Here is a 24,030-nt window from a genome sequence, read left to right as displayed (position 1 = left end):
CTTCGGAGTGTTCCTTTTTCTTAGAACCTGATGTGTTCCATCGATTGGTGCATTTTATACTTTGGGCAACAAGATGGTTCAGCCTTCAATCATCTTGTAAGAAACTACTTTTTTCCCCTGCTATTTTATCTGGACCGCTTACAATGCAAATTGAAAGTACTGATGGTAGTTAGTCTGTCCTATATGTCATGGCTACCCTGGGTAGCAAAAGGCTTATTAATTTTCATGGCTTTATTTTTTATTTTTTTATTTTTTTTCACAGCATTAGAAGATAGCATATCTAACTCATTAGCTGTTGCTTTATACGGGCTTCTAGTACTTTAAGACTTCTAAGATTCATTTTAAGCCCATGAAAGGAGTGCAGTCCTGCCAAATACTCCTATATAGTTTTCAGGTTATCGTGTTTAATGTTTCTTGCGTATCCTGAGCCAGCAATAATTAGTGTGGTAGGCTGAATTTGGTAAAGCATGACCAACTTATGGAAGGCTTTTTTATTTTAGCATAATTATAGCATTACAAATGGTAAAAAATCAAAGTTGGTCATGGTTTGTGCTGAAGTTTCAGGCAGCTTTAGGATCACTTATTGTAGCTTTTAAAAGGTGATACCACCAGTGGCAAAGATGGGAATATCGGTCACCATCAGGCTAATCGATTGTCAACAGTTCAGACACATTCAGTGGCAGTTTAATATTTTGGAGCTGACTGGATGATCACATAGCATATATGGTCTGCTTGAGCCGCATTTTTGTTTTCCTATTTGTGTAGTATGCCATACTGTAGCTAATCATTCATAAACAAAATTTTTCACATTATTTTCCTTATTTCAAGCAGGAGCCAGTACGAATTACATTTTTATGCATCACTACCTTAGTTAAAATTCTATCAGAGTAGTTTCAACAGTTTTCTGTTTGTATTTTTGAAATTATATATAGTGTCACTATTGGTTTGAAATCTCAGTACTTTTAGAGTGAAACAAAAAGGAAATTTTCCAGTGGTTTTACTCTTTTTCCTTCTTGTTGCCTTATTGGTTAGGTTGTAACAGTATGTACATGCCTTATGACAGCACTGTGTTAGTATTGTTTCGATATCCTACAGATTGTGTATTAACTCAGCATATGTCACTATATAGACAGATGCATGGTTCAGCTATATTTACTACATATAAAAGTAGGAATTAAAAAAAAAATTATTTGCAGGACAAAGGTTTTCAAGACCCCAGATGTGCCAAAGACATTCTCACAAAGTCTTGGGGTAAACTTAGCCACTCCAAGCCCACTGTGGTCTCCATCACTGGAGACACCACCAAACAAAAGCAGTATGTCAAACTTTGATTTCTCTCAACTTTGCTGGAGTTAAACTGAAGTATTGATGCCCATGCATATGCTTTCCTCCTTTTTTTTTTCCAGAGTGCAAACAAGACGGGAAAGTAGTAAGTGCTGTTGGGTTGTGCTGTTACTCTCACAAACATCAGGTGAAGGTCAGTAGCAAGGCTAGCTGCTTAAAGAGGCACCCTAGTCAACAACATTTTATAATTTTCGATGTTGATGAGGTCCTAGTACAAAGCACATTGTTTGTTACCCTAACCACTTTTATGAGATATTCCTTTCTGTCAGTAATGTCATCACTCCAAAATAAGCTTTGATGCTCTCTCCAAAGTAATAGATTTATCTTAAATGTTTCGAGTCACTTCACAGAATGTTACATTTCGCAGTGCATGCCACATGTTGCATGCCGCAGTGCTCCATACTCAGTCAACCGTGCTTTGAATACATAGACAGCCGCCATTAATTTATTTGTGCCTGTACACTTGTCGAAAATAATATGCTTTGGGCTGATTAAACAGGAAATGGTTTGCTAAAATTAAAAAAAAATCAAGCAATTCGAACTTTTAATGAATGGCACAAAGTACATATTCTTAGATGTTGCTTGTGCAAGTTGTTAATTTCTTTTTTCCACATTGCTTTATTAAATTTCAATTATGGTTACTTAGCTGTTGTGATATGTGATCAAGGTTAAAATGATTTAGGCTACAAAATCGAAAACATGCCTTTATAACATGTGCCTAACTGTGTAGCAGCTTTCTTCTTTTGTGTGTGTGTGTGTTTGTTTTCATGTACACTTTGTAGCAGCAAAAAAACAAACAAATGACTACTCACACTTTATGATAGGTCAGTAGCTTTACGCACATCATCATGCTACCAAGGACGTGAAGCCTGGCATACAAAAGTACCTTAGATTAAGAGCCTGCATAAGTAGCACTTTGCCTTATTTAGCTTTGTTCCTTGTCCTTCTGCACAGCTTTTAATTAGCATACATCATACTTGCTGCTTTGGTGCATATCTGTAGCTACTCGAATCATGGTGCATGAACGTTTCCAACATTGTCTCTCTCTTTTTTGTTTTATCTGATAAATGCAGGGAAAAAACACTTGCATTGAAAAATACAATGTAATACCATAATGATGTCCACAACTTTATAATTCAAACCTTGGCAATCAAATTGATTGCTTAAAGTTAGCTAATTATTTACAAATTAATAATTTATTAAATATAATAATGATATTCTCATTGGACACACAAGGTACTTTTTAATTGAATGAGTCTAAATAGGGCTTTGGGTGGGACAGTCTGTATAGTACTTATTGCATAAGAGTCGGGTACAAAGATTTTAGCATATTTTGGCAAACTTCAGTTTCCCAAAATAAACATTTATTTATACTTTTTTTTTCCCTTTCTGCACTGATAGCTTGCTCCAAGGAACTTGTTTCATCTGCCAGGAAAGAACCAGCAAAGTGTGTCTTCTGAAGGGGAAGATGTGTTGGAAGATGAAGAGTTCAAAGATGTTCTTTCTGACAGAGAGGAAAATCCTTCACTCGTTTCTCAAAGCCCAAAAGAAAAGAGTTTGCCTGTTATTGTCTCTAACAAATATATTGGGACTGCGCCAGCACACCAGCCCTGTATTGAAGCCTCTTCTGACACTTCAGGATTAGCCTTACGACATTCCTCAAGTTCAACAGACTATAACCTTTTGAAACCAAGAGCTGAAGGATGTCTCAGTCGTGGCGATGTGCAACTTTTCAATGGCAGTACAAACATGAGAAAAGATGAATGTTTTATGTCAACTGATGAAGTTGCTTGTAAAAAGGCCCAGCTCACAGCAGTGGCAACCCATAGTCCAGCTTCTAAAATGGATTCCACAACATTTTCATATCCAGTTTTGTGCCAGACAAGTAGCTGCTTCAGGCCTCCTCCAAGGAAACAAAATATAACTGCTTTAACAATCCTAGCCATGCCATCTACTGTGACAATGCTGAACAGCCCTGCAGTGATGCATTCCAGCTCACATAGCGATCCTTCTGATGGCTCGTCGAAGGACTTCTCATTTTCTGAAGACAAAAGTGATAGTGGTAGGCCTGACCTCTCACTCACTCAAATGTTTGAGGTAGCTGAAAGCACAATTGCCTGCATTGAGGCAACTGATGTGGGGTTCACACAGTGCATTTCCTCTGGAAGTGAAGCTCAGTCTGGCCATGGCATTGATAATACTGGGAGTGAAGGCAGTTCGCAGAGACCAGAAGAGAAACAAGCTTCAGTTATGCAACAACTTCCAGCACACACTGACATCTGTCACAGCAACAGTCCAGCACCATTCAAGAAAGAAATTGAAGTTTCCCAATCTTTGGGCATAACTGGGAAGCATGTCGGTGCAGATGTTGCTGCAGGAGGTTGCATGATATCGACTGGCTTCAAAACTGGCTCAGGAAAACCGGTTGTAGTGCTAGAGTCATCACTAGCTGCTGCCAAAGGAAAGCTTTCAATTTTTGATCAAGCCTTCAGAGAGACAGAAGGGGCTGAAAAACAGTCAACAGACTATGAAAGCAGCACGGTCGTGCACGATGGAAGCAGAAGCTTAGAGTCCATGGCAGAGTTGGACTCTGTAGGCAATGGAGTTGCAAGTCTAGTAGAAGCCCCTAAGTATGGCAAAAATTGTACTATGCAGAGCCACAAGAAGGCTGATGTCCATCACTCTGGATGTGCCAAAAATGAATGTCAAACTGCTCATGATTGCATTAAGGAAGAGCCGGATGAAGCCGTCAGTGATAAAGGTACCCAGGATTCGTCTTCTGTTGTGTTTGGCAGTAGCAGAGCACTCAAGACCCAGTCAAGCCGTACTCTTCCATGCCAGAGCACATTTACGTCTGGGTTCACAACAGCTACAGGCAAGCCTGTCTATATTCAGGAAGAGAACCTCAACCATGCACGGCAGCTTTTTTCTGAGCCTAGCCCAAAGGGCTGTAGTGAAAAATTGCAGGGGAACACTGTGCCTCCAGTGCTCTTGACTGATGCTGAAGAAATGACAACCGACTCGACTTACAAACTGGTCAAGCAAAAAACACTGCCTGCTACAGTCAAAGCAGGCTTCATGACAGCTGGAGGGCAACCTGTGTACATTCAAGCAGCTGCACTCAGCCGCGCTCAACGGGTTCTGTCGAAAGTTTCTGCGGAAGTAATCCAGGCAGATTTGAAAGATGAGAGCACGGGAAAGGCAGTCAACATATCTGTCAACTCACTTATGAAGTCGGGACAACATGATAATAGCCCGTTTACATCAGGCTTTATGACAGCAGGAGGCAAGCCTGTCTATATACAGGAAGAAGGCCTGAGCCATGCACGACAGCTTTTTTCTGAAGCTAATCGTGAAGTTTCTTGTGTAGAATGGACTGTGAACGGTGTACCTGCACAGCCCACCACTGATGCTGCAAAGCTGAAAACCTTAGTTAACTCTCTGGAGAAGCCAGAAGTTCAGCCTGGTACGGTGGTGTCAGGCTTTATGACAGCTGGAGGCAAACCTGTGTATGTACAAGAAGAAGCCCTCAATCACGCTCACCATGCTTTTATGAAAGGTGCAGCTGAAACCTCCCAAATAAGTGTACAGAGTGTTACTGTGCCTACATCCTTCACAACTGGTGCAGGGAAGATTGTCAATGTCTCAGTTGACTCGTTAGTGAAGTCAAAAGAACGGCACGACTCATTTACATCTGGTTTCACGCCAGCAGAAGGCAAGGCAGTCTGCATACAAGAAGGCCAGAAAGTATCTACTGGGTTCATGACAGGATCAGGGAAGATGGTGTCTGTTTCAAAAAGTTCACTGGTTAATGCCAAGAACATGCTTAGTGCTGGTTGTGCTGATACCCCATCTTTGGGCCATTGCACTTCTGAGAGAGATGCTGCTTCTCCTGATCCTGGGCAAGGCATTGAAAATGGGGGTGAAGGTGTTCAAAGGCCATCTGTTGAGAACTACACACCATCTGGTTCCAGTATTGAGGTAAGGCAGAAGGCACTTGAATCAAGGCAGGAGGCCTTGAAAGAGGAGTCGAAGTACAACACACCTACAAACCCATTGGCAGTTCACACATCAGATAGGAGAACTCCGGCATCTGGTTTAAGCAGACTTGGCCTTGTTGGTTCTCCCATGTTTTCTTCAAAGCTTAAGCCTGCAGTCAAGACACCAAACTTTGTCACTCCATTCAAGGCAGTTAGTTCCAGCAAGGCTCAGACACCCTTGACAGCTTCAAAGGCTGCGGCTGGTCCACGAACTTTGTTCCAGAAGAAGGCAATTCAACCGGGCAAACTATGGATCCTGCGTAAGGTTACGAAGGCTCCACGACTCTCCCTCAGAGATGCATTACGGGGACAGTGCCCCAAATTATACACCCTGGAAGAGGTGAGTTTTGTTTACATACTTGCTTTTGCTAATATACAGTCAAGTTGTACACAACAGTTTGCATGTAACCTTTGTTACTTTAGCTATAAGAGCCATATCACCTCAAAAAAAGTTGAGTCTTGGTTCCGAAGTCTGTCATGTAAGGCCGTGAAAAAAACAATGTTGTAGTTCAAAAGCCTTTGTTGAGGAATGTGGAGAATAAAATGCAACAAAAGACCGGTATATAACGAAAAAAGGCGGGTATACCGAAAGACTCAAATTTTATCCTTGACCTCCGAATTTCGTGTATATCGCTTTATCAACTGAGCTACAACAGTGTATACGTTATACATACATTGCTGACTCGTGCCTCGTTGCATGAATTGTCATCGAACATGAATTTTTTATCTTGAGCATTATGTAGGATTGGTTTGTAGGAAAGCATGGTTTGCATGTCCTTTGCTACACAGCTGTATGTATCAAAATAAATCTGTGAAGTATATGCAGTTAAAGAACGAGAAAAATTGAGTTTTTTCTTTTTTCCCGTTTTTTTCCAGCTGAGAAGCTATGGTGTATTGGATTCGACAGCTTTGGTCAATTCGGAAAATGCAGCCAATTTTGTGTTCCACATCTCGTCCTCGGATGGCCTTGTGATATTGGGAGACGGCGCCACCATGCAGCTGGCATCTACAGAAGTGACGTTAGGAAGAGATGAATTCTGCCTGTAATCTTTGATATCCTTTACTACAAAATCTTGATGTCAAATGCTGGAGTTATGCACTGTGAAGCGTGGCAACTGCTCTAGTTTCACCATAACTGCAGAATGTAGAATTATAACTCTCCCTCCATTCCAGGACTTCACAGAATTTTACCACCTATGCCAAAATGCACCATATCAAATTTCACTTTTGTAATCACTGTGGGGTGCGAAGACATTTATGATAGTTTCTTTGTGTGATGACAATGTCTACAAGGCTGTGCTTTTGCCATCTCCATATCAGAAAAAATTAGCACATTGCAAAGTGTTTGTTTCTGGTTGTACTTGTGGCTTTATAGTTGTCGCAAGGCAGTCAATAAATCAGGATGGGATCTCTGTGTGGAAAGTGCTTGCGTCTAGAGCAAACAATTAATTAATTTCCATCTTCCTGTAAACTAGCTTCTGCTGCGGCGAGATTGTCATATAGCGAAATTTGATAATATAGTACTGAACTTTTTAGCTGAATTCGTTGAAAACGTCTGTAATGTTAAAGAGATATAATACCCTGAAGTCTGACGAGTGTACAGGGTTTTGAATATTTGGGGGCTGGGATTTAAAAAATTCCTATGCAAAATCTACTGCCCCATTCGAGCTGAAATAACGTTCACAAAGTAGCAAAATATCGTCTACGTTATCTGATAAGTGATTCAACATTGGTACTTGCCTAGATTTTCCGAAATCGAGGAAAAACTGCTCTCGGCGGCGTGCACAATTTTCGCAGAAGAGAGTCGAAAAGCTATTTTGACATGATGCGCCATCTGTCGGGCAGCGAGGCAAGCGCGCCAATGGCCGGGATGGAGCTTGTCTCACTGCTCGACAGATGACGTATCATGTCAAAATAGCTTTTCGACTCTCTTCTGCGAAAATTGTGCACGCCGCCGAGAGCAGTTTTTTCTCGATTTCGGAAAATCTAGGCAAGTACCAATGTTGAATCACTTATCAGATAACGTAGACGATATTTTGCTACTTTGTGAACATTATTTCAGCTGGAATGGAGTAGTAGATTTTGCATAGGAATTTTTAAATCCCAGCCCCCAAATATTCAAGACCCTGTAGAATATTATGCAAACTAGCTATAACTGTGGTGAGATTGTCACATAGCATAATTTGTTAATAGTGCTGAGCTATGTAGCTGGATTTGTAGAAAATGCCTGTAATGTTAATGAGATATAGAATGTTACTGTACATATCATTAAAAGTAAAGTTTTCCTCACTTTTCCACCTATTATTTAATGTATAAGAATATGACTACTGCTACAGCCTTCAGGTGAAGCATTCGTTTGTGCTAAAGCATTCCTGCAGTGGATGCGAATGTGGAAAAACTAAGCTTGTTTTGATGGACATAGATTTGTGACCTAGTGTTTCTCGCAATTGTAGGGCTTTTCTTGGAATGCCTGGTGTGGACAAAAACCTGGTTGCTCCAGGGTGGGTGGACAACCATTACCGCTGGATTGTATGGAAGCTGGCATCAATGGAACTACATTGCCCTGAAGTCTTTGGAGGCAGGTGGGTTGACAGCACCAGAAATCTTTAGTTTTTTTTTTTCTTTCCTGTACTTTTGCTCTCACGTCCAGCATAACTTCTTTTGTTGACTACAAGTTACACAAAATGTCAAGTAGAACAAATGTGTCTTGACGGTCTAAAGGTTGCCTGTTCGACTCGCAACTGAAGGTTCCCAGGTTCGATTCTCATCTTACCCCAATATTAATTTTGATCCCAATTAATTCACATTTTTTGCATGTCTATTGATGTTATTCATTTTGGGACCTGTAATCAAAATTTAAACTCCCTGCGACGTCATGGCCCTCTTGACCAATCGGGACATTCTCAACATGCTGCCAGGTTTTTCACTGAACGAGGCCCTTAATGCTGTTCCAGTAAAAGATTTTTACAATACACAGCACTGTAAAAACAATATATATATATTTGTGCTTCACTTGCTACTTACATGTGTGGCAGCTGTTTGACAAGTGCAGAAAAGCCAAGATCCCTTTGTTGTGTAAATTGGGGGATGTCGGTGGTACATCTCCATGTAGTGCCTGAGACAAAAGAATCCATGGAAGTGATAGGTTTTGTGGCATTTATGTGATTTAGATTAGCCACCACTGCTGCGTTCCAGAATTGGCAATCTATTTTTTTGGGAACAAGCAGCTATTTGTTATGTTAATAAGTTTATGCAAGAAGCAGCATATGCAAACCTTGCATATGGTTAGTGCATACCAATGTAAATACACAAAGCTACACACTTTAATGCATTTCATGTTGCCCCTGTTGTCAGCAATGAGCATGCAACGCAGTATCATATTTTATTACCACTCTTCATGGCATACACCCATGTAATCAAGGTCTTATTATCAAAGACTGCAAGCACATAATTAGCGTGGCACACTGTACAAGTCATAATCTGCTTCTTTATTAAGCAATAGTTAGCACACAAAAAATTACGGACAAGAAAGAAGGGATTATTTTTAAGAACTACATAATTCTGTATTTGGTATTCTAATTAAATCATCATTTATAATGCTGTTCTTAAACACACTTTGAATAGTTGATTACCTACTGTAATGCTATGCACTATATTTTTTACAGGACACTGACACCTGATCAAGTCATGTTCCAGCTGAAGTACCGATATGATATTGAAATCGACAACAGCTGTCGGTAAGGTTTTGGTGCAGTATTGACTTGGTTAAACTTGTCTTCAACATGCACTAAGTTCGTTTCACATCATTACTTTTTTTACACACCTGCCAACTCTTTGAGTTATCTGTAAAATGTGCGAATTTGAATCCGTCTTACGGTTTTAAGAATCTTGTATCAGATATTACACAAAATAATTCTTGTTTGTGAGAAATGTTTAGAATTCTATTAATACCACACCTTCCTAATGGTACAAGAGGGCAATGGGAACAATCTGTGGAATCATTGGCTTTCATCGCGTATCTGTGGGGGCACAAATCCACTTCCAGAACTTGATAGCAGCCTTCGCAGACTTGTCGCAGTATTAGCATTCCTCTAAGCCTGTCCACCTTTGCTAGGTCTTTGATCGCGAGTTTGGCCTTGCTTTCTTTTTTTTGTGTGACAAGCTGTCACGTTTGGCGCAGTGGGATTCTTGTGCTTCATAGCCGTATAGCACCTTCGCAGTGCGATGGCATACTCGAAGCCTGCTTAGTACCTTTAAGTGTTTTTGAAACTGTGAGTTATGGCATGTCAAAATCATGTTAACTGTGCATGTCCAGAACGAGTACAGGTTTCATTTTTGTGCCACGCATATCTGTGATGTAAACATATTGTAGAGTGGCAAGGATGCCGTCGAGGTTTACGTCGCTTTGGAAATACAGGTGGGGAAATGAGCAAGCTGCAGACAACCAGCCAAGCCTGGTACTAACGATTATGAAGACGTATGTAAACTTGTCGCAAAAATACTCAACTTCAAAATTGGAAAAAAAATAGTGTGTGCATCCCCTTCCCTCACCCTGCTAGGTTTTAAGAATTTGAAAGTCTTCAAGTTGGCAGGTATGCTCGTTTATGGAAGCATACAAAAGTGGAATAAAACTGCATTTAAAGGGTTTGGATGTACCAGATCTTTGTAATATATTTTTGCTTTGGAATGGTGAATGTGACCTTGGCAAACATGGACTAGCACACAAGATTGGCCTTTTCTCAATAAATAATTATAATTTAATTTTGATAGCATTAAAAACCTCATTTTCCAAAAAATCTGGTGGCATCGGAGTTGCTGAAAAATCACGTGCATGACTCTAGCAGGTTGCGGTTAGCAGGTGATATGGCCAGGCACTGATCTTTCAGAAAGTTGTGTGATGTCATGAAGCCATGTGACATCGAATTGTCAGGACTGGCAATTCTGGTGGGTGCTGTGAGATGGGAACTGAATCTACCGGGACCCTTGGATTCATGGTCAGACGCGCTGCGCCTAGGCCACGCAAGCATTAGTGGGGCTTTATATCTGTGTCTGGTGGTCTTGGACATAATGTGGTAGCTTACGATATGCTAATAAATATGTGTCAGTCAATAGAGATTCAATTCAAGGGATCCATGGTTGAGCGAATAGCAGAAGGCATGTGCACACATGAGAAGTTGCAGATGGGAACCATTAATGCTGGTGCATTCTACCATGAAATAGTTTTAGTGTGCATCATAATTCTTTTTCCTGTGCATTTTTTTATTTTAGATCAGCACTGCGGAAAATATACGAGAAAGACGATGTCCCCAGCAAGACGCTCGTGCTGTGTGTGTCAGATGTGGTGTGCAGGGAGGACGGGGTGAGTGTATTTACTGCAGTATTTTAACCTATAATATACATCTTTTAAAGCCTGACCATTTCATTAAGTCAATAGATTCATGTTCTTAGGCGTGCCTTAACAAAAATAAAGACAGAGGATAGCTTTAATAAAGCTGTTCCTGGCTTCCTACCTAAAATCGAATAACATTTTGACCGGACCATGCTCAACTTCTTAGCTGCAAACCTGGAGTTGAGGGCTTAACTTTAGGAGGTGAGGAATAATAAAATGGTTAGCTCTATCACTATACTTGGAGGTTTGCTGGACAGAATGAACTAGGCTGAAAGTATGAATAAGTTCAATTTATTGACCATTATGCTAGCCCAAGATAGTCTTGCATGGCATCTCATTGAATTCTCATAAACTCATACTCAACAGGGTGCCTGCTTGCTACTGCCTGCAGCAATTTTTGCCAGCCTTCAACGCAGGCACAAAAAGACTCAACTCTTGTGAAGAGTTCCCGGATATGTAACACATTAACTGTTCTAAATGAGTTAAATATATCTTTCTTGGATCGGGATAATTTTCTAATATCTGAAGAAATGTGTCATCCACATTCTGTTTTTTAGCACCTTGGCTAAAGCAAGGATTTCTCCCGTCATTATTTTGCAGAGAGTGCATCTGGAGCTCACCGATGGCTGGTACAGCATCCGTGCTGAACTTGATGAACCTTTGTCAAACCTAGTCTCTACGCAGCGTATTTTTGTAGGCCTGAAACTGATAATGTCGGGAGCAGAGCTAGTGGGTGCCTCTGAAGCCTGTGCTCCGTTAGAGGTAAGTTTGTTCATTGTGCCTGCCTCCTGGGCAGTTTGTACGCCATTCTATACTCTATCTCAGTAGTTCCATACTGCACTACCGAAGCTACAACGAGTGTAGAGCTGATGTTTCGACGCTGTGAAATGTAGTGCCAGTGTAAAATGACCATATGAGCATATGGTCATTTTACACTGCTTTGGTCATTTTATGGTCATTTGGTCGTGGTCATATGGCCATTTTACACCGCTTTCGCAAAACACTATTTCAAATCAAACCTTAACGTAAACTCGCATTAGATATGCCATTTCTTGAGTTTAGTGCTCGTGACTTTTGCATATTCTAAACTCACGTTACCAACAGGGTGGTGTGCTTCAAAGTAGGCAATCTTGCTTTGAGGTGAACTTGTCACTGTTATTGTGTTTTTCGATATGTTCACTGGTGATAGGCTGTGCATTGGGTGTTTGTTTGGCTTGATCTCACCCGCAGCAGAATCCATGAGCTTTATTTTCTTTCTTTTTTATTTCGAGTTGTGATTTTGCTTCTCCCAGCCCTAAAGAAGAAAGGGAGTTCATTGAAAAGAATTGTTTCTGTAGAACAATCTGAAAAAATTGTGGAGGACACTTAAGGTTCGTCTTCAAGGGTATGACACTATAACGTAGCGACCGCCTAACATATAAATTCTGTTTCAACCAAGCAGTATGGACGTGCCTGCAAGGCCTAGGTGTGACGTGCCTGACTCGGCATTCGTGAGCACTGCAAGGTTGATTATTATTCCATCTTCCCACCTCAGTTCAGCAACCCGAGTTGGCAGCTCCAACCAGCTTTCCGATATCATGTGGTCTCGTTAATTAGCACAAATCATTGAAGAATCGGTACCCGACCATGCTAGCTGCGAGCCACTAACTGCCAGCGCCATGCTCGTTATTGTTTGCTCGCAATGCTGACACCGACACCGGATTTTCTGACTAACGTGCCCTTTAACGCTATCACGTTGAAACCAGATGGCACCATCAGGCTGAAGTTACCGCTGCTGCTTCACTTGCATATGATGAACTAAAAGCGCAGATGTGACAAACAGCGCATTATTCAAAACGTTAATCTACAACTTCCATATGTTTTTTAAGGCTCGGTATTTAGGCAGTGTCTGTTATACTCTATTGTAACCATATCTGCATACGCTGTGAGCAGATGACATGCAGATGACACAGTGTGGAAGAGCACGATTAATGCACTCTCTCCACAATGCTGCAAGGAGGTGATGAGATAGAGTATAGTTTCACTCAATTAGTTCCTTGGATGTAGAAACATTGAATTATAAATACCGAATTGTCCCAGGGCAAAAATGCGGCAGCAAAAGCTGCCCTGTGCCTTGTCGCACTTCTTACTTCTATGAGTGCATCTTTCTTGCGATTCAATTGTTTGCATTCAGAGTTCTTTTGAAGAAGGTTCCTTTCCCTACTGCTATTCTGAATAGTGCAAGAGTGGTGATGAAAAATATTGCCTTGTTTTCGGTCAAAAAGATCAATGTCCTTTGGTACATGCCATTGACTAGCTCAGTTGTGGTCATATAATTTCTTATATGTGCTTGCCTTTAATTTTTTTTCTTGAAGTTTATAAAACCATCCCATTGAATGTATGCTTACAACAATATTGGATCTTGTGCAGATACTAGCACATTACTTTGAGTACTTGATCTAATAACTGCTTTCAACAAGCTTGTTACCTTCTTTCTGGGCATGCTTGCTGGTTTAACATGCCAGCTAGCTAATGCCTGTGGTGCATAACAACTGCAACGTGTAATTTGGGGAGGGGGGGGGGGGGGGGGGAGGGGGGGCATTATTTCATTTGTTTCATTTGCTAAATTATGTCTCAACCATTTAGTGTGCAGCTGCTATAAGGTGCGTGAGCAGCCATCATGAACTCTGTATGCTCCATTTCACATGTGCTGCCAGCCAGAAGGAGCTTGAGTTGGTGTCTTGTAGTTCGTTTATACTGCATGGAACTGTGGCTTCTTCCCACCCAGGCACCCAAAGAAGCGGCACTGAAGATAAGCTACAACTCCACTAGGCGTGCACGTTGGGATGCGCGGCTGGGATATTTTGCTGTTCCAAGGCCGTTCCGTGTTCCCCTTGCTTCCTTGCACCCCAAGGGTGGCCTTGTTGGAAAGGTGGACTGCCTGGTCATCAGGGCTTACCCAGTCATGGTGAGTGCACCTTTCGGGATGTATAATGCTACGAATCACTGAACACGCAAGTACATGTACTGTTCGCTATAAAGATTGCCTCTACTTGGACACAGTCGCAAACATTCCGGCCCTTATAGCAGCAGTTGGCTGAAGTGCCATGCAACTGCTCATACTTGGTGTGGTTTGTGTGTCCTTTAGATCACTTAGCTCGTTTCTTTTTGTTTTTTTTTACACTTTGCTTTGTGTTTCCTTTCAACGGATACTCCACCAACATTTCAGAAGGCCATAGTACCTAACTGCTTTTTGAACATGACCAATGAGGAGCTGTTTACAATATGTTCGGCCCAGCGTCTGTTCTGAATTCAAGACCCTGGGTTTGTACACTGCAAATTGAAACTCTTAAACTTAGATTTTTGCATTGCACGTTTTTGACAGTCTTAGGCGTGAATTAGTTTTGACATTTGTATAGACATTCGCTTTAGTTTTGCTAAGTTTAATACTTAGAATTTACGGACCCCTTCCCCCTGGTGTTTCATACTCACAGCTAACAGGTCGTCAATTCATCAACTTTGTTGGTATAATAGAATAAACAGTTATTTATAAAAGAAGTGCCAACTTGGAAGACAAGTATTAAACTTGAATGCAGTATGTGAAGAAACAAACCTTAAGCCCATACTAAAGTATAGTCAGAATTGAGATTAAAGGGGAAAAGAAAACAGACACTAGAGAAGTAAAAAATGGCACTGCAGGTAAAATATCATTGCGTAAATTTTTCGACACATATTAAAAATATTTTTGCTGGCATTGTGTTCAGTATGTGTGTTTACATGCTGGATGTAGACTGCCATGCCTTACGTGGCATCTGGGAGCCATAGCCGCCGAAACACCGGTCTGAAGGCATGCAATTGGAGGTACATGTGTTGTCGGTTCAAAGCCTTATCACAAACTGGCTTCTACCTTGGCCAGCAGATGCAGGCTAAGTGGGAAGCGATATGGTATGACACCAACCGGAATGCCGTCCAAAGAAGAGTTGCGTCACAGTTTTGATATGAAAGACTTTAAAACCTGGCACCACATGGAGGCCCATTAGTGATGTCGTATGAGCAAATTGCACACCAGAGGCAACACAGAGGGGAAGGTGCCCTGCTACAGGATATCTGTTGTGCATGCTGTCGTCCCACACGCCGCTTTGGTGGATAGAAAATGGCTATTGTGAGACCAACTGCATGGGTACCTTATGGGTACCATAAAGTGATGACAGTGACAGATGGACTTTTGCCTAATGGGCCAAGTAAGGCTTTTGCCTTAAAACAAACGTGTGGCGCTGATGCCAATGTTCATCTGTAACTGGTTCGAATGAGTCCAGTGTCTCCTTTTGTGGCGATAAATATTGCACAAGTCTTGCTCACATCTGCCTCTCTTTCAGTACCTGGAAATGCTTCCCAATGGCATGGGTGTGATGAGGCGTGAAAAGGAGGAAATGGCAGTTGCAGCAAAACACGAGAAGCTGCGAACTGCCTTCATTGAAAAGTTGACAGCTGAGGTTCTCTCTCAGGTGGAAAAATCAGACTGTAAGTAATTGTTGGCAAACTTTTTGTGAGTCTTCACGACTGATCGTGGCTTTTGTTTCACGTGCACATGCTCACTCCACTCGTCATGCAGCCCCACATACTGTACCCCCTTTCCATTATAAAGAATGTTAGAAATGTTTGCTACGTATCTTTGATGCATCCATCACATCCCGTGATACTTCAAAGTAAAGCAGTAATGACCTAAAATAATGATTTCTTGCTTACAAGCTGACCTTATGCAACAGCTGAGCATCACCCTGATTGACTCATTGCTTTGAGTCTAAGTTTTGGATCGCATACTCAGGCAGGTTTTCATGCATCCTTCATTGCCATGCATAAAACAGGCAAAGCTGCAGATGAGCAGTGAAATTTTAAGTGCTAATTTGTTTACTGCTTTAATTTTTGCTACTACGTATAAGTAAATTGCAATACCTTTCTTGTTTACATGCTTTCATGCTAGCTCTCTGATTTCATAAAGTTCTGGCATTGGCTTTGTGAATGGCTGCTTGCTATGCTCTTTCTGCATGGTGCATTTATGTTTTGTATGGCCTTCTTTATGGCTGGCCTCATTACAGCGGAGGAACTACCCCTATCTGGAGTTCGGATGGCGTTCTCAGTAAAGCAAATCCAAGGGCTGAACTCTGGCAGAGATATATGGAAAGCCATAAGAAACTCTTCAGATCCTTCAGAAATTGAGGTAATGGTTTTGATTTTGCTATTTTCCTTTAAACATTGTGTTGTATTTGAACGGCTCCCGTAGCAGTGGCTCAAGTTTTTAACAGCCAGTTGTGATTTGATTTCACCTTTCAGTTCCTAAAGTACAATAATGTGTGAAATTACATGAGCTTCTATTACTAAACAGGCTAAACAAGGCAAGACATGAATGAGATGTTGTTAATAAAAAAACATCGCCAGACTCCACTGACGCTTTTCTGGTCAGGAAAGTTTTGTACAACACCAAGGGAGAGCTTCAAAATGCTGTTTAGAGTGATCATGCTACAGCATCGTATTGAAAAAGAGAGTAGTGAATTGAGAGCACTTCTGTGGAACCTGGCTGTATTGTTAGGAAACTAATACATTGGCATTAGGCATGGAGGAGTGGAAGGTTGGGTTAAAAGGAAAGGTGCCGTCATTGCATCACTCTGTGGCAGATACCTGACTTGCACTCTAGGGGAGCTGGTGATGCAAGGGAAAAGGGTTTGGACTAGAAACAAAAAGCCCAAAGATTAGAGACATATTTAGTGTTGCTTTGGGTCAAGTATATTTCCGCAGGCATGGCATTCTTTTTAATGCTGGTTAGGATGTACTAATTTGTGATCATGTGGTATTTGGACTGCATCATGTTTGTAGCATTAGTGATACCATAGTGGGTGCCAAGAGTATATGCGTGAGATGTTTGTTTTCCCATCCTTTTTACCTTTGCGAGCAAATGGTGACCAATCATGTGGAAGGCTGTGCAAGAGGCAAAAGTACTTCATTGCCCTTTATGCAGCTGTTACCTTAAAAAGAAAAAGATTAATAAAGTCAGTGCTTGTAGGTTTGGTATGCAGAAGTGCTTTTTTTTTCTTTTTAGCGGCTCTTGACTGAAGAGCAACTTCGACTGCTGAGGCATTTCCAGGAGCAACAGCTTTGCCTCCGACAGACAAATATTCAGCAGAAGCTTGAAAGTGCCCTTCAGGCAGCCACAGAAGAAAACAAGGTGCGCTATTATTTTGTTGCATTAATGGCTTTTTTTTTTCCAGCTGTCTTGTTATGCGTATCAGTCAAGATCTGTTCAAAATTTATTTAGGTTCCTGAATCTAAATAACTGCTTGACCATGATCCATGCAACACAGAGTGCGTACAGTTGCATTTCTACTGCATCACTGCCGGCAGATCATTTGTGCTTTGTTATCCTTCTCTCAAATCAAGTCAAATCAGTTTTTTTTTTTTTCAACATCATAATTTGGTGGGGCACACTGAAAAAGCCAAGTGGAGGGAGGTTTGACAAGGATTGTATTCATTACTAGTGCTCCTTTACCAGTAACTAGACCAGTTTGATGAATCTGTGAGCCTACTTGACATGTGCAGATACTTTACCAATACATCTCTCATGGGCCAGTGAAAGTATTTGCCTGGCATCAGATTTTGTGGTCCAAAGACGATGAGGAAAATCTACTTGTCTAAAAAGCATCTGCCTTCAGAAAATGTGCCTGGTACTTTCTTGTGAGAAGTCGTGATGAAAAAAGTCATGACCAAGTGAAGCGCATCGGATTACCAAAGTTAATGGAGGCAACCAGCTTTTTTAAGACTCTGATAGGTTCCTCTGCTCAATAGTGTTTTCTGTGAGGGCTTTTTATGCTTCTTTCTTTGCAAAGTGCAAAAGCACTGCTTCACAAGGTCTAACTGGCTCTCCATTTCCTGTGTCGTCAAATTAGCAGACGCTGCCAACTTAGGCTTCGCCATTAAGGTGGGGAGGTGAGATCAGAATCCTGCCATCCGGTGTCCTTGAATCCTGCGTCAGACACACTGTGTCTAGGTCATGCGGGCACATTCTTACGGCGTGGTTAAAGCGGAGCTTTATATCTATGATGCTCCAGGGGCAACTTGGGCAACATGCATCACAGTCCTCCTCATTAGTATGTCTCTAGCAGGTGATAGCGTGAAGACAGAAACGTCATTTACATCTACCATCTACCAAGATTAACTATGCCAAACTAGTGCTTTCACACATGATACTAGATTTATCTACGTTAAACCTCTGCAATTTTTCTTATCAAGGAGAAATGATGATGGGGGCTTTGAAGTTTTACCTTAATAGGACTGGAAGCGAATTTTTGTCTCATGCAAGTGGAATATTTAAGAGCTTTTGTTAGGCATATCTTGATAGGACAAAACAAACATTTTAAAATCTAACACTAATAAAAACCGCTTTTTTTTATCTATTTGATAAGCAAAAGTGTGTGTGTGGGGGGGGGGGGGCTTAAAATCCGCATATATCCTAAAAATTTGTTTCCGCACCCTGTACAAGGCAGACGAAGCACCAGATGACAAGCATATTTTTGCCTTTCACACGTGCTGAGCAAGCATGGCCAGTCTATAATAACGGCCTTTACTGGATGCAGTGTATTTTAATGTTGCATTTTTCCTTTGGTGCCCGAAAGGGAACATCGTTAACAGATTTAATCTTTCAAAACGTTCTTTGATTTTAAAAATTCCTTTAACGACTTCCTTATCTGAATGAATGGAACATTAAGTAATTAGCATTATTTCACTACAGCAGTATAAAAACGCTCGTGCAGAACCCCATAGCAACAATCTGTTGATTTTGATTTCAGCAAGGTGCATGTCTTTTTCCCATTGATACTTTCTGAACTGTCACCGATGTCTAACCCTCATTTTTCAAGTGCCCCAAGGACAGAGTTGTGATACCCGTCCTGAAAGTACTGCTTGGTGGCATCCATGAGGCAGACCTGCGTAAGAATATCTGTGAGTAAACCGCACTGACACTGTAGGACAAGCTGCTGGGCACATTCTGTATCAGTTGACATTTGTTTTTGACACTGCATTGTCACCCAGGTTGCCTGATCTCTGTGTGGAGGCCAACTGATGACACCCGAGAAATGCTGAAGCAAGGAAAAGCTCTTTCCATCTACAATGTCAATGTTACGACTCCAAGGCAAGTATAAGAATTCGTTAGGACTCTAGCTAGTGAGGCCAGTTCTTTTCTTAGCTGAATAGCATTGTGCTGAAACAGCTTTTCATATATATACTTTACACAGCTGGTAGTAAAATGGTGGCACTCCATTGTCGGAATTCACAATGTGCCTTGACCATAGGTATATGTAGTAATGTGATAAGCTTCCAAATTTCGACAACCACACATAAAGAGAGCGTAATGTAGCTATAATGTCTTGCTACAGGACAGACAAAGATGAGAAGGTTATGAAAAAAATTAAAGCAAAAATTGAAAATTATGACCATTTTCTTCACCATGTCCCTGAAAATGGTCAAATGGTTCCTGTAAGGAGGCTTAAACCATGCCTATCAAATGCATGCATCGAATGCAGCAATTGCCACAAAGCGTGCATGCCACATACAGCTCATAAAAACTGAGATAATGATTTGCAAATTACTTTTTAAGAATTTCCATTACCTCGCCTGGGCTTATGAAGCCCGGGGCTTACGAAGCCCCAGCGAGGGAATGCGCTGAACCGCTGGACATATGAAGCCTCGTAAAAACCACAGGAGGTGTACATTCATTCATTTGCTTCGATGGCCAGTTGTTTATTGTGGAATGTTATGGACTTCTTCTAATAGCAAAATGTACAAAAGATGGACATCGGGTCATCCAGGGTGGCAAGCGATGGGAATGCGCGAGACGGCCTCACACATAGTAGTACACTCATCAGCTGAGCTGGCCATCGCCAGTCAGGCATTGCTATCGCATCATCTGCTCGAGCAGACAACACGTCCCTCTCTTCCCTCGGAAATTGAGTTATTTGGTCAGTAAGCAGCTTGAAACTCTGTACCTGCTCAGAAATTGATGTGTAAGCAACGAAAACTCAAATATCTCGAGGTTAGGATCTTTTAATGCTAATTGAAGTGAAAATTATCAGTGCGTGCATGGCTGCTCCGTAGGGACGCCATCAGAATCGGCAGAGAGGATGGCCCCTTGAACATGTGCTGCCCATGGTGGTGGCCCTCTCTTCTGGTCACACTAAGCGGCCGCTGTTTCACTGCACTGCAGCCGTGCCACTGGAGCACCTCTCTCTCTCTTCCGCCGTGTTTGGAAGCTTGTGTGGTAGTAACATTAAAGGCTGCGAATGTGTTTTTCTTTGGGGGGGTGGAAGGGGGGGGGGTTGAATGAAAGATGTGCGTGTTTTGCTATTGGCTACTGCTTTGCTTTTTTATGACCAAAGCTAAGAACAGTCCTCTGCAGTTGTTTGGTGCATTACTGATAGAGATTGGTTATTTCTTCAAATAAGCATAATTGAAGCTAGTGCAACACACTTGCATCAACCTTTGTGCATCGATGCTACCTGTTTCTGTAAATTCTGTCAATTACTTCGCAGTCGCGGTCCGTATTTTGTCCTTTTTCTCAAAGCTTTCTTTGACATGCAGGAAGGTGCTACCCGATGTGCAGAACAGTGCTGTGGAGTTGTCAACAACAAAAATGACGCAGCTTGAGCCAGCAAACTGTCCTGACCACATTCGCATTTACTACATGCGGCAGGTAATTAAGCAGCTGTCTTTAGAAATTGTGTTAACTGCGCGAAAAGTAGGACAACAGGAAGAAACACATACCATACTTGGAAGCGCAGTTAACACAATGTTGTCCTACTTTTCGCGCAGTTAGCACAATTTCAATACCAACCAACTAGCCCGGCAAATCTTGTTGCAACATATGTCTTTAGAGGAAGCTGAAAACCTTCGTGATCTGTTTATAAATTTGATCTGCGTGAAGTCCACGATAAAATCATGCAAGTATTTGTGCTTGGTTTGTTTGCTTTGGTTTGTTGGGTTTAACACCCCAAAGTGACGCAGGCTATGAGAAACACCATAGTGTAGGACTCCGAATATTTCGACCGCCTGGGGTTCTTTAACATACACTGACATCGCACAGTGCACGAGCGCCTTTCTTTTCGCCTCCATCGCAAGTGTTTGTGCATTGATAAGCAGACGCTACGAAATGTTGATGTTTTAGTATAGCCGCAGCAAAACTAATTTTGGTTTTCTACCCTCTACTTTGAGTGAGCAATGACTTGGGCAGAAGCCTGTATTATGAAGCAAGTTCCCTTGTTATTGGTTTCAGTTCTTATAATAATCTGAAATTTTCCCGGCTGCTGCGGTTTCCTGCACTAGTTCCACTTGAGCTCCCATAGCGACCCATTTGTAATATATGGACTCGCTTGTTATATCACAATCAGTGTCGTCCTGATGCGGCAGCTCACTAGATATGGCATTCCACTACTAATTTCGAGGATGCCCGATATGCAGTGACATTGTCAGCAAATGCCATTTATTACATTTTGATAGCATATTTGGGTGTCTTTAGTGTCCCTTTAAAAGACATAATAGATTCCAATAGATGGTAACTATAGTGTGGGGCTAAAGTGGTCGTCATGAAAGCAGTGCCGTAGCACAAGTGTGCTACAACTTCACTCGTGCTCCCACTCCCATCGCGGCCTTGCCTACCAGTGGCAGCTGGTTAGGCAGACAGAGAGCTATCATTGTGCATTCCTGACTTGTGGGCATGCAGAACGATTGCAAGAGTCATAAAAACCCTGCAAGCTCTTCAGAAACATATTGCACTTTCAGGAAATCATTAAAAAGAAGTGCAAGACAATTATGCACAATTTTTGCACATGTTGTTTTCGGCTACTACGTTTGCTAGCTATTGCATACTTTTTTGTTTCTTCCTTGGTTCCATGAAAAATCTAACAGCGGGGTTCTGCTGTGAATTGCTACTTCTGAAAGTTTTACTTGTTATTTCTGGCGTTGGCAATCTAGTATTGTGCAATAGCTTATCGAAGTGAGGCTCCTGCAATTCAGTTTTGGAGCAGGCTTCGCTTCCATCTTAATGAAGGCTCGATTAATGGACCTGCAGCACAAGGTCCTGCTATATTTAGTTTAACTAAGAATTTGCAGAGAGACGCAATTATTTTTGTCCTACTTTGTGAACCAGGCATACAGAGCACATTTCTCCAAATGTGTGACAACTTTGCATGTGCGATATGCTAAGCATTGTTGAACGTGCTCAAGAAAAACTTCGGTAGGAGGTTGGCCACCTTCACGCTTTCGTTTTATTAGAACCCCTTTACAGCTGCCCAGTCGCCTTTCCTGTGACGGGAACTTGCTCGCCCATGATGCAATTGACTCCCATGAATTCAAACTTGGAGTCTATTTGAATTGGCAGCCAGTGCCGAGTACATAATTACCTCCCCTTTATTCAAGGTGCGCTTTATTAATGTGAAAGCATTACTTCGCTATGTTCACAGATATCTGTCCACAGACCGCGTCAGCAAAATCGTGTCTGCAGCAGTTGTGAGTAATTGAGAAGTGGTAGAGGTTAATGAGTGGTGTCAATCGATAGAGGGTGACATAATGTTGTGTCCGAAAAAATAGGCCAAAAAGTTAATTAGGTAATTAATTAGATACAAATATGTGAAAGTAAAGACGAAAATGGTCTCATTAGCCAATGGATTGGTGCCACATTTGAATGTATCAAATACTAAATAGTTAATTAAATCAGTCAATTAAGGTGACGTCGAGGATGTGACATCTGAAGTCGAGCCAAAACAGGGCACAGGAAGGGATTTGCACGCAATTTGAAAGTACCAAAGACTAAAATAGTTAATTATGTCAGTCAATTAGGGTGAGGCCAAAGATGTGACGTCATGCAACCAGAAGTGGAGCCGAAAAAGGGCATAGGAAGGGATTGGCACGCAATTTGAAAGTACCAAAGACTAAAATGGGCAAGCAAGAAGTGAATTAACGTGACGGAGAGGATGTGACGTCACGCAACCGGAAGTAGAGCCAAAAAAGGCCATAGAAAGGAATTGGCGTGCAATTTAAAAGTACCAAAGACTGAAATGGGTAAACAAGAAGTGAATTAAGCAACTAGAAGCAACCAACAGCAGCATCTATGCTTTCGCATTACTCCAATGCAGCTTCTGCAGTGCAGTGCAGGGCAGCCTTCTCCTGGGAGGCTGCCCTTCTAGCCACGCAACCTGCAGATCAGTTGCGGCTGGTCGAGCAAGCTAAGCTAGAAGGAACAGCCAGAGGGCTCCTGGACCAAGAGGTCCTCCTGGGAGTGTTTACATTTTCTTTTAAATAAAGTTTTTTCCTCCTCCTCTTCCTCTGCAGTGCTCTTTAATTTTTCACTAGCGATTTCACACCCCCTTCAAGTCCATAATATTGCCAGGGGGCGCTCGGAGTGAAAACGACGTTGAAGTGAATCGGCTGCGGACTCGCAGGACATACCTAAAACTCGGACCGTGCAATTCCACCTGTACCGGCTCTGTTAACCTAGCCCCAGTCACCAACACCATGACAAATCTGGTGGAGGTGAGGTCTGATGTCCCATACCCCATGCTAAGGAGGGAGGAATGCCAGAGGGTGCTCGGAGTGAAAACGACATTGAAGTGAATCGGCTCCGGACTCGCAGGACGTACCTAAATCTTGGACCGTGCAATTCCACCTGTACCGGCTCTGTTAACCTAGCCCCAGTCACCAACACCATGACAATATCAAGAAGCGACTATGTTTGTGTTCAACATGGTTTCTTGTTGAACTACAGTGACTGCGCATTATTCTGGATTGCAGGTGACTAGTTTTCCCGTGCTGCTCACAGAGAGTGGCTCTCAGGGTCGAGCTGTGGACATTGTGGGCCTGGTGCTCCGCATCAGCCAGCAGAAGGAAGGCACTGTGCTGACGCTCACAGATTCTAAGTTGAACTTCATTCAACTGGTTCTTGACAAGAAGGCAGTGGTGAGGCCCCTGTTCTTTCTTGTTGAAACGGCTAGGCCCGACATCTTATTAATCTCTGCTCCTTCGGATTATAAAATTCGATTGTGTAGCTAGCTAGAATCTTGACAAGTTTTAGCCGCTATAGTTTGGTGATATGGAACGACTTGAAACCTGGACGACCTGCAGGGTCAAACAAAAAAAGATGAGAAACAATATGCTTGCTTGCCAAGTTTTTTTCTTGTGTGGTCAAAAGAACTTCTTCAAAGCGGGGGTGTTGTTTCGGTGCGCAAGGCTTGTGTTGGAACG

The 24,030-nt window shown here is 42.0% G+C and overlaps 1 protein-coding gene across 2 annotated transcripts in view; it reads left to right on the top strand.

Moving 5' to 3' along the window:
- Positions 1-24,030, top strand: part of LOC146191040 (uncharacterized) — a 34,073-nt gene that overhangs the window by 2,396 nt on the left and 7,647 nt on the right. Inside the window, exons 3-18 of one of the 2 annotated variants that reach the window (XM_084601469.1) lie at positions 1,197-1,315; positions 1,407-1,429; positions 2,746-5,724; positions 6,261-6,427; positions 7,838-7,966; positions 9,050-9,121; positions 10,653-10,743; positions 11,374-11,535; positions 13,541-13,720; positions 15,129-15,273; positions 15,849-15,970; positions 16,847-16,972; positions 18,660-18,741; positions 18,832-18,935; positions 20,381-20,488; positions 23,581-23,745. In XM_084601469.1, coding sequence (XP_084457595.1) covers positions 1,197-1,315; positions 1,407-1,429; positions 2,746-5,724; positions 6,261-6,427; positions 7,838-7,966; positions 9,050-9,121; positions 10,653-10,743; positions 11,374-11,535; positions 13,541-13,720; positions 15,129-15,273; positions 15,849-15,970; positions 16,847-16,972; positions 18,660-18,741; positions 18,832-18,935; positions 20,381-20,488; positions 23,581-23,745 — 4,774 coding nt within the window. Of the gene's footprint in view, positions 1-1,196; positions 1,316-1,406; positions 1,430-2,745; positions 5,725-6,260; positions 6,428-7,837; positions 7,967-9,049; positions 9,122-10,652; positions 10,744-11,373; positions 11,536-13,540; positions 13,721-15,128; positions 15,274-15,848; positions 15,971-16,846; positions 16,973-18,659; positions 18,742-18,831; positions 18,936-20,376; positions 20,489-23,580; positions 23,746-24,030 lie in introns of both variants that reach the window. The other variant, XM_084601468.1, reaches the window with a different exon arrangement.

This window comes from Amblyomma maculatum, chromosome 4, assembly GCF_055883805.1.
Source record: "Amblyomma maculatum isolate TAMU_Amacu chromosome 4, ASM5588380v1, whole genome shotgun sequence".
Classification (NCBI taxonomy): domain Eukaryota; kingdom Metazoa; phylum Arthropoda; class Arachnida; order Ixodida; family Ixodidae; genus Amblyomma; species Amblyomma maculatum.
Note: the sequence above shows the minus strand (reverse complement) of the source record. Positions and strands in the feature narration are given on the sequence as shown.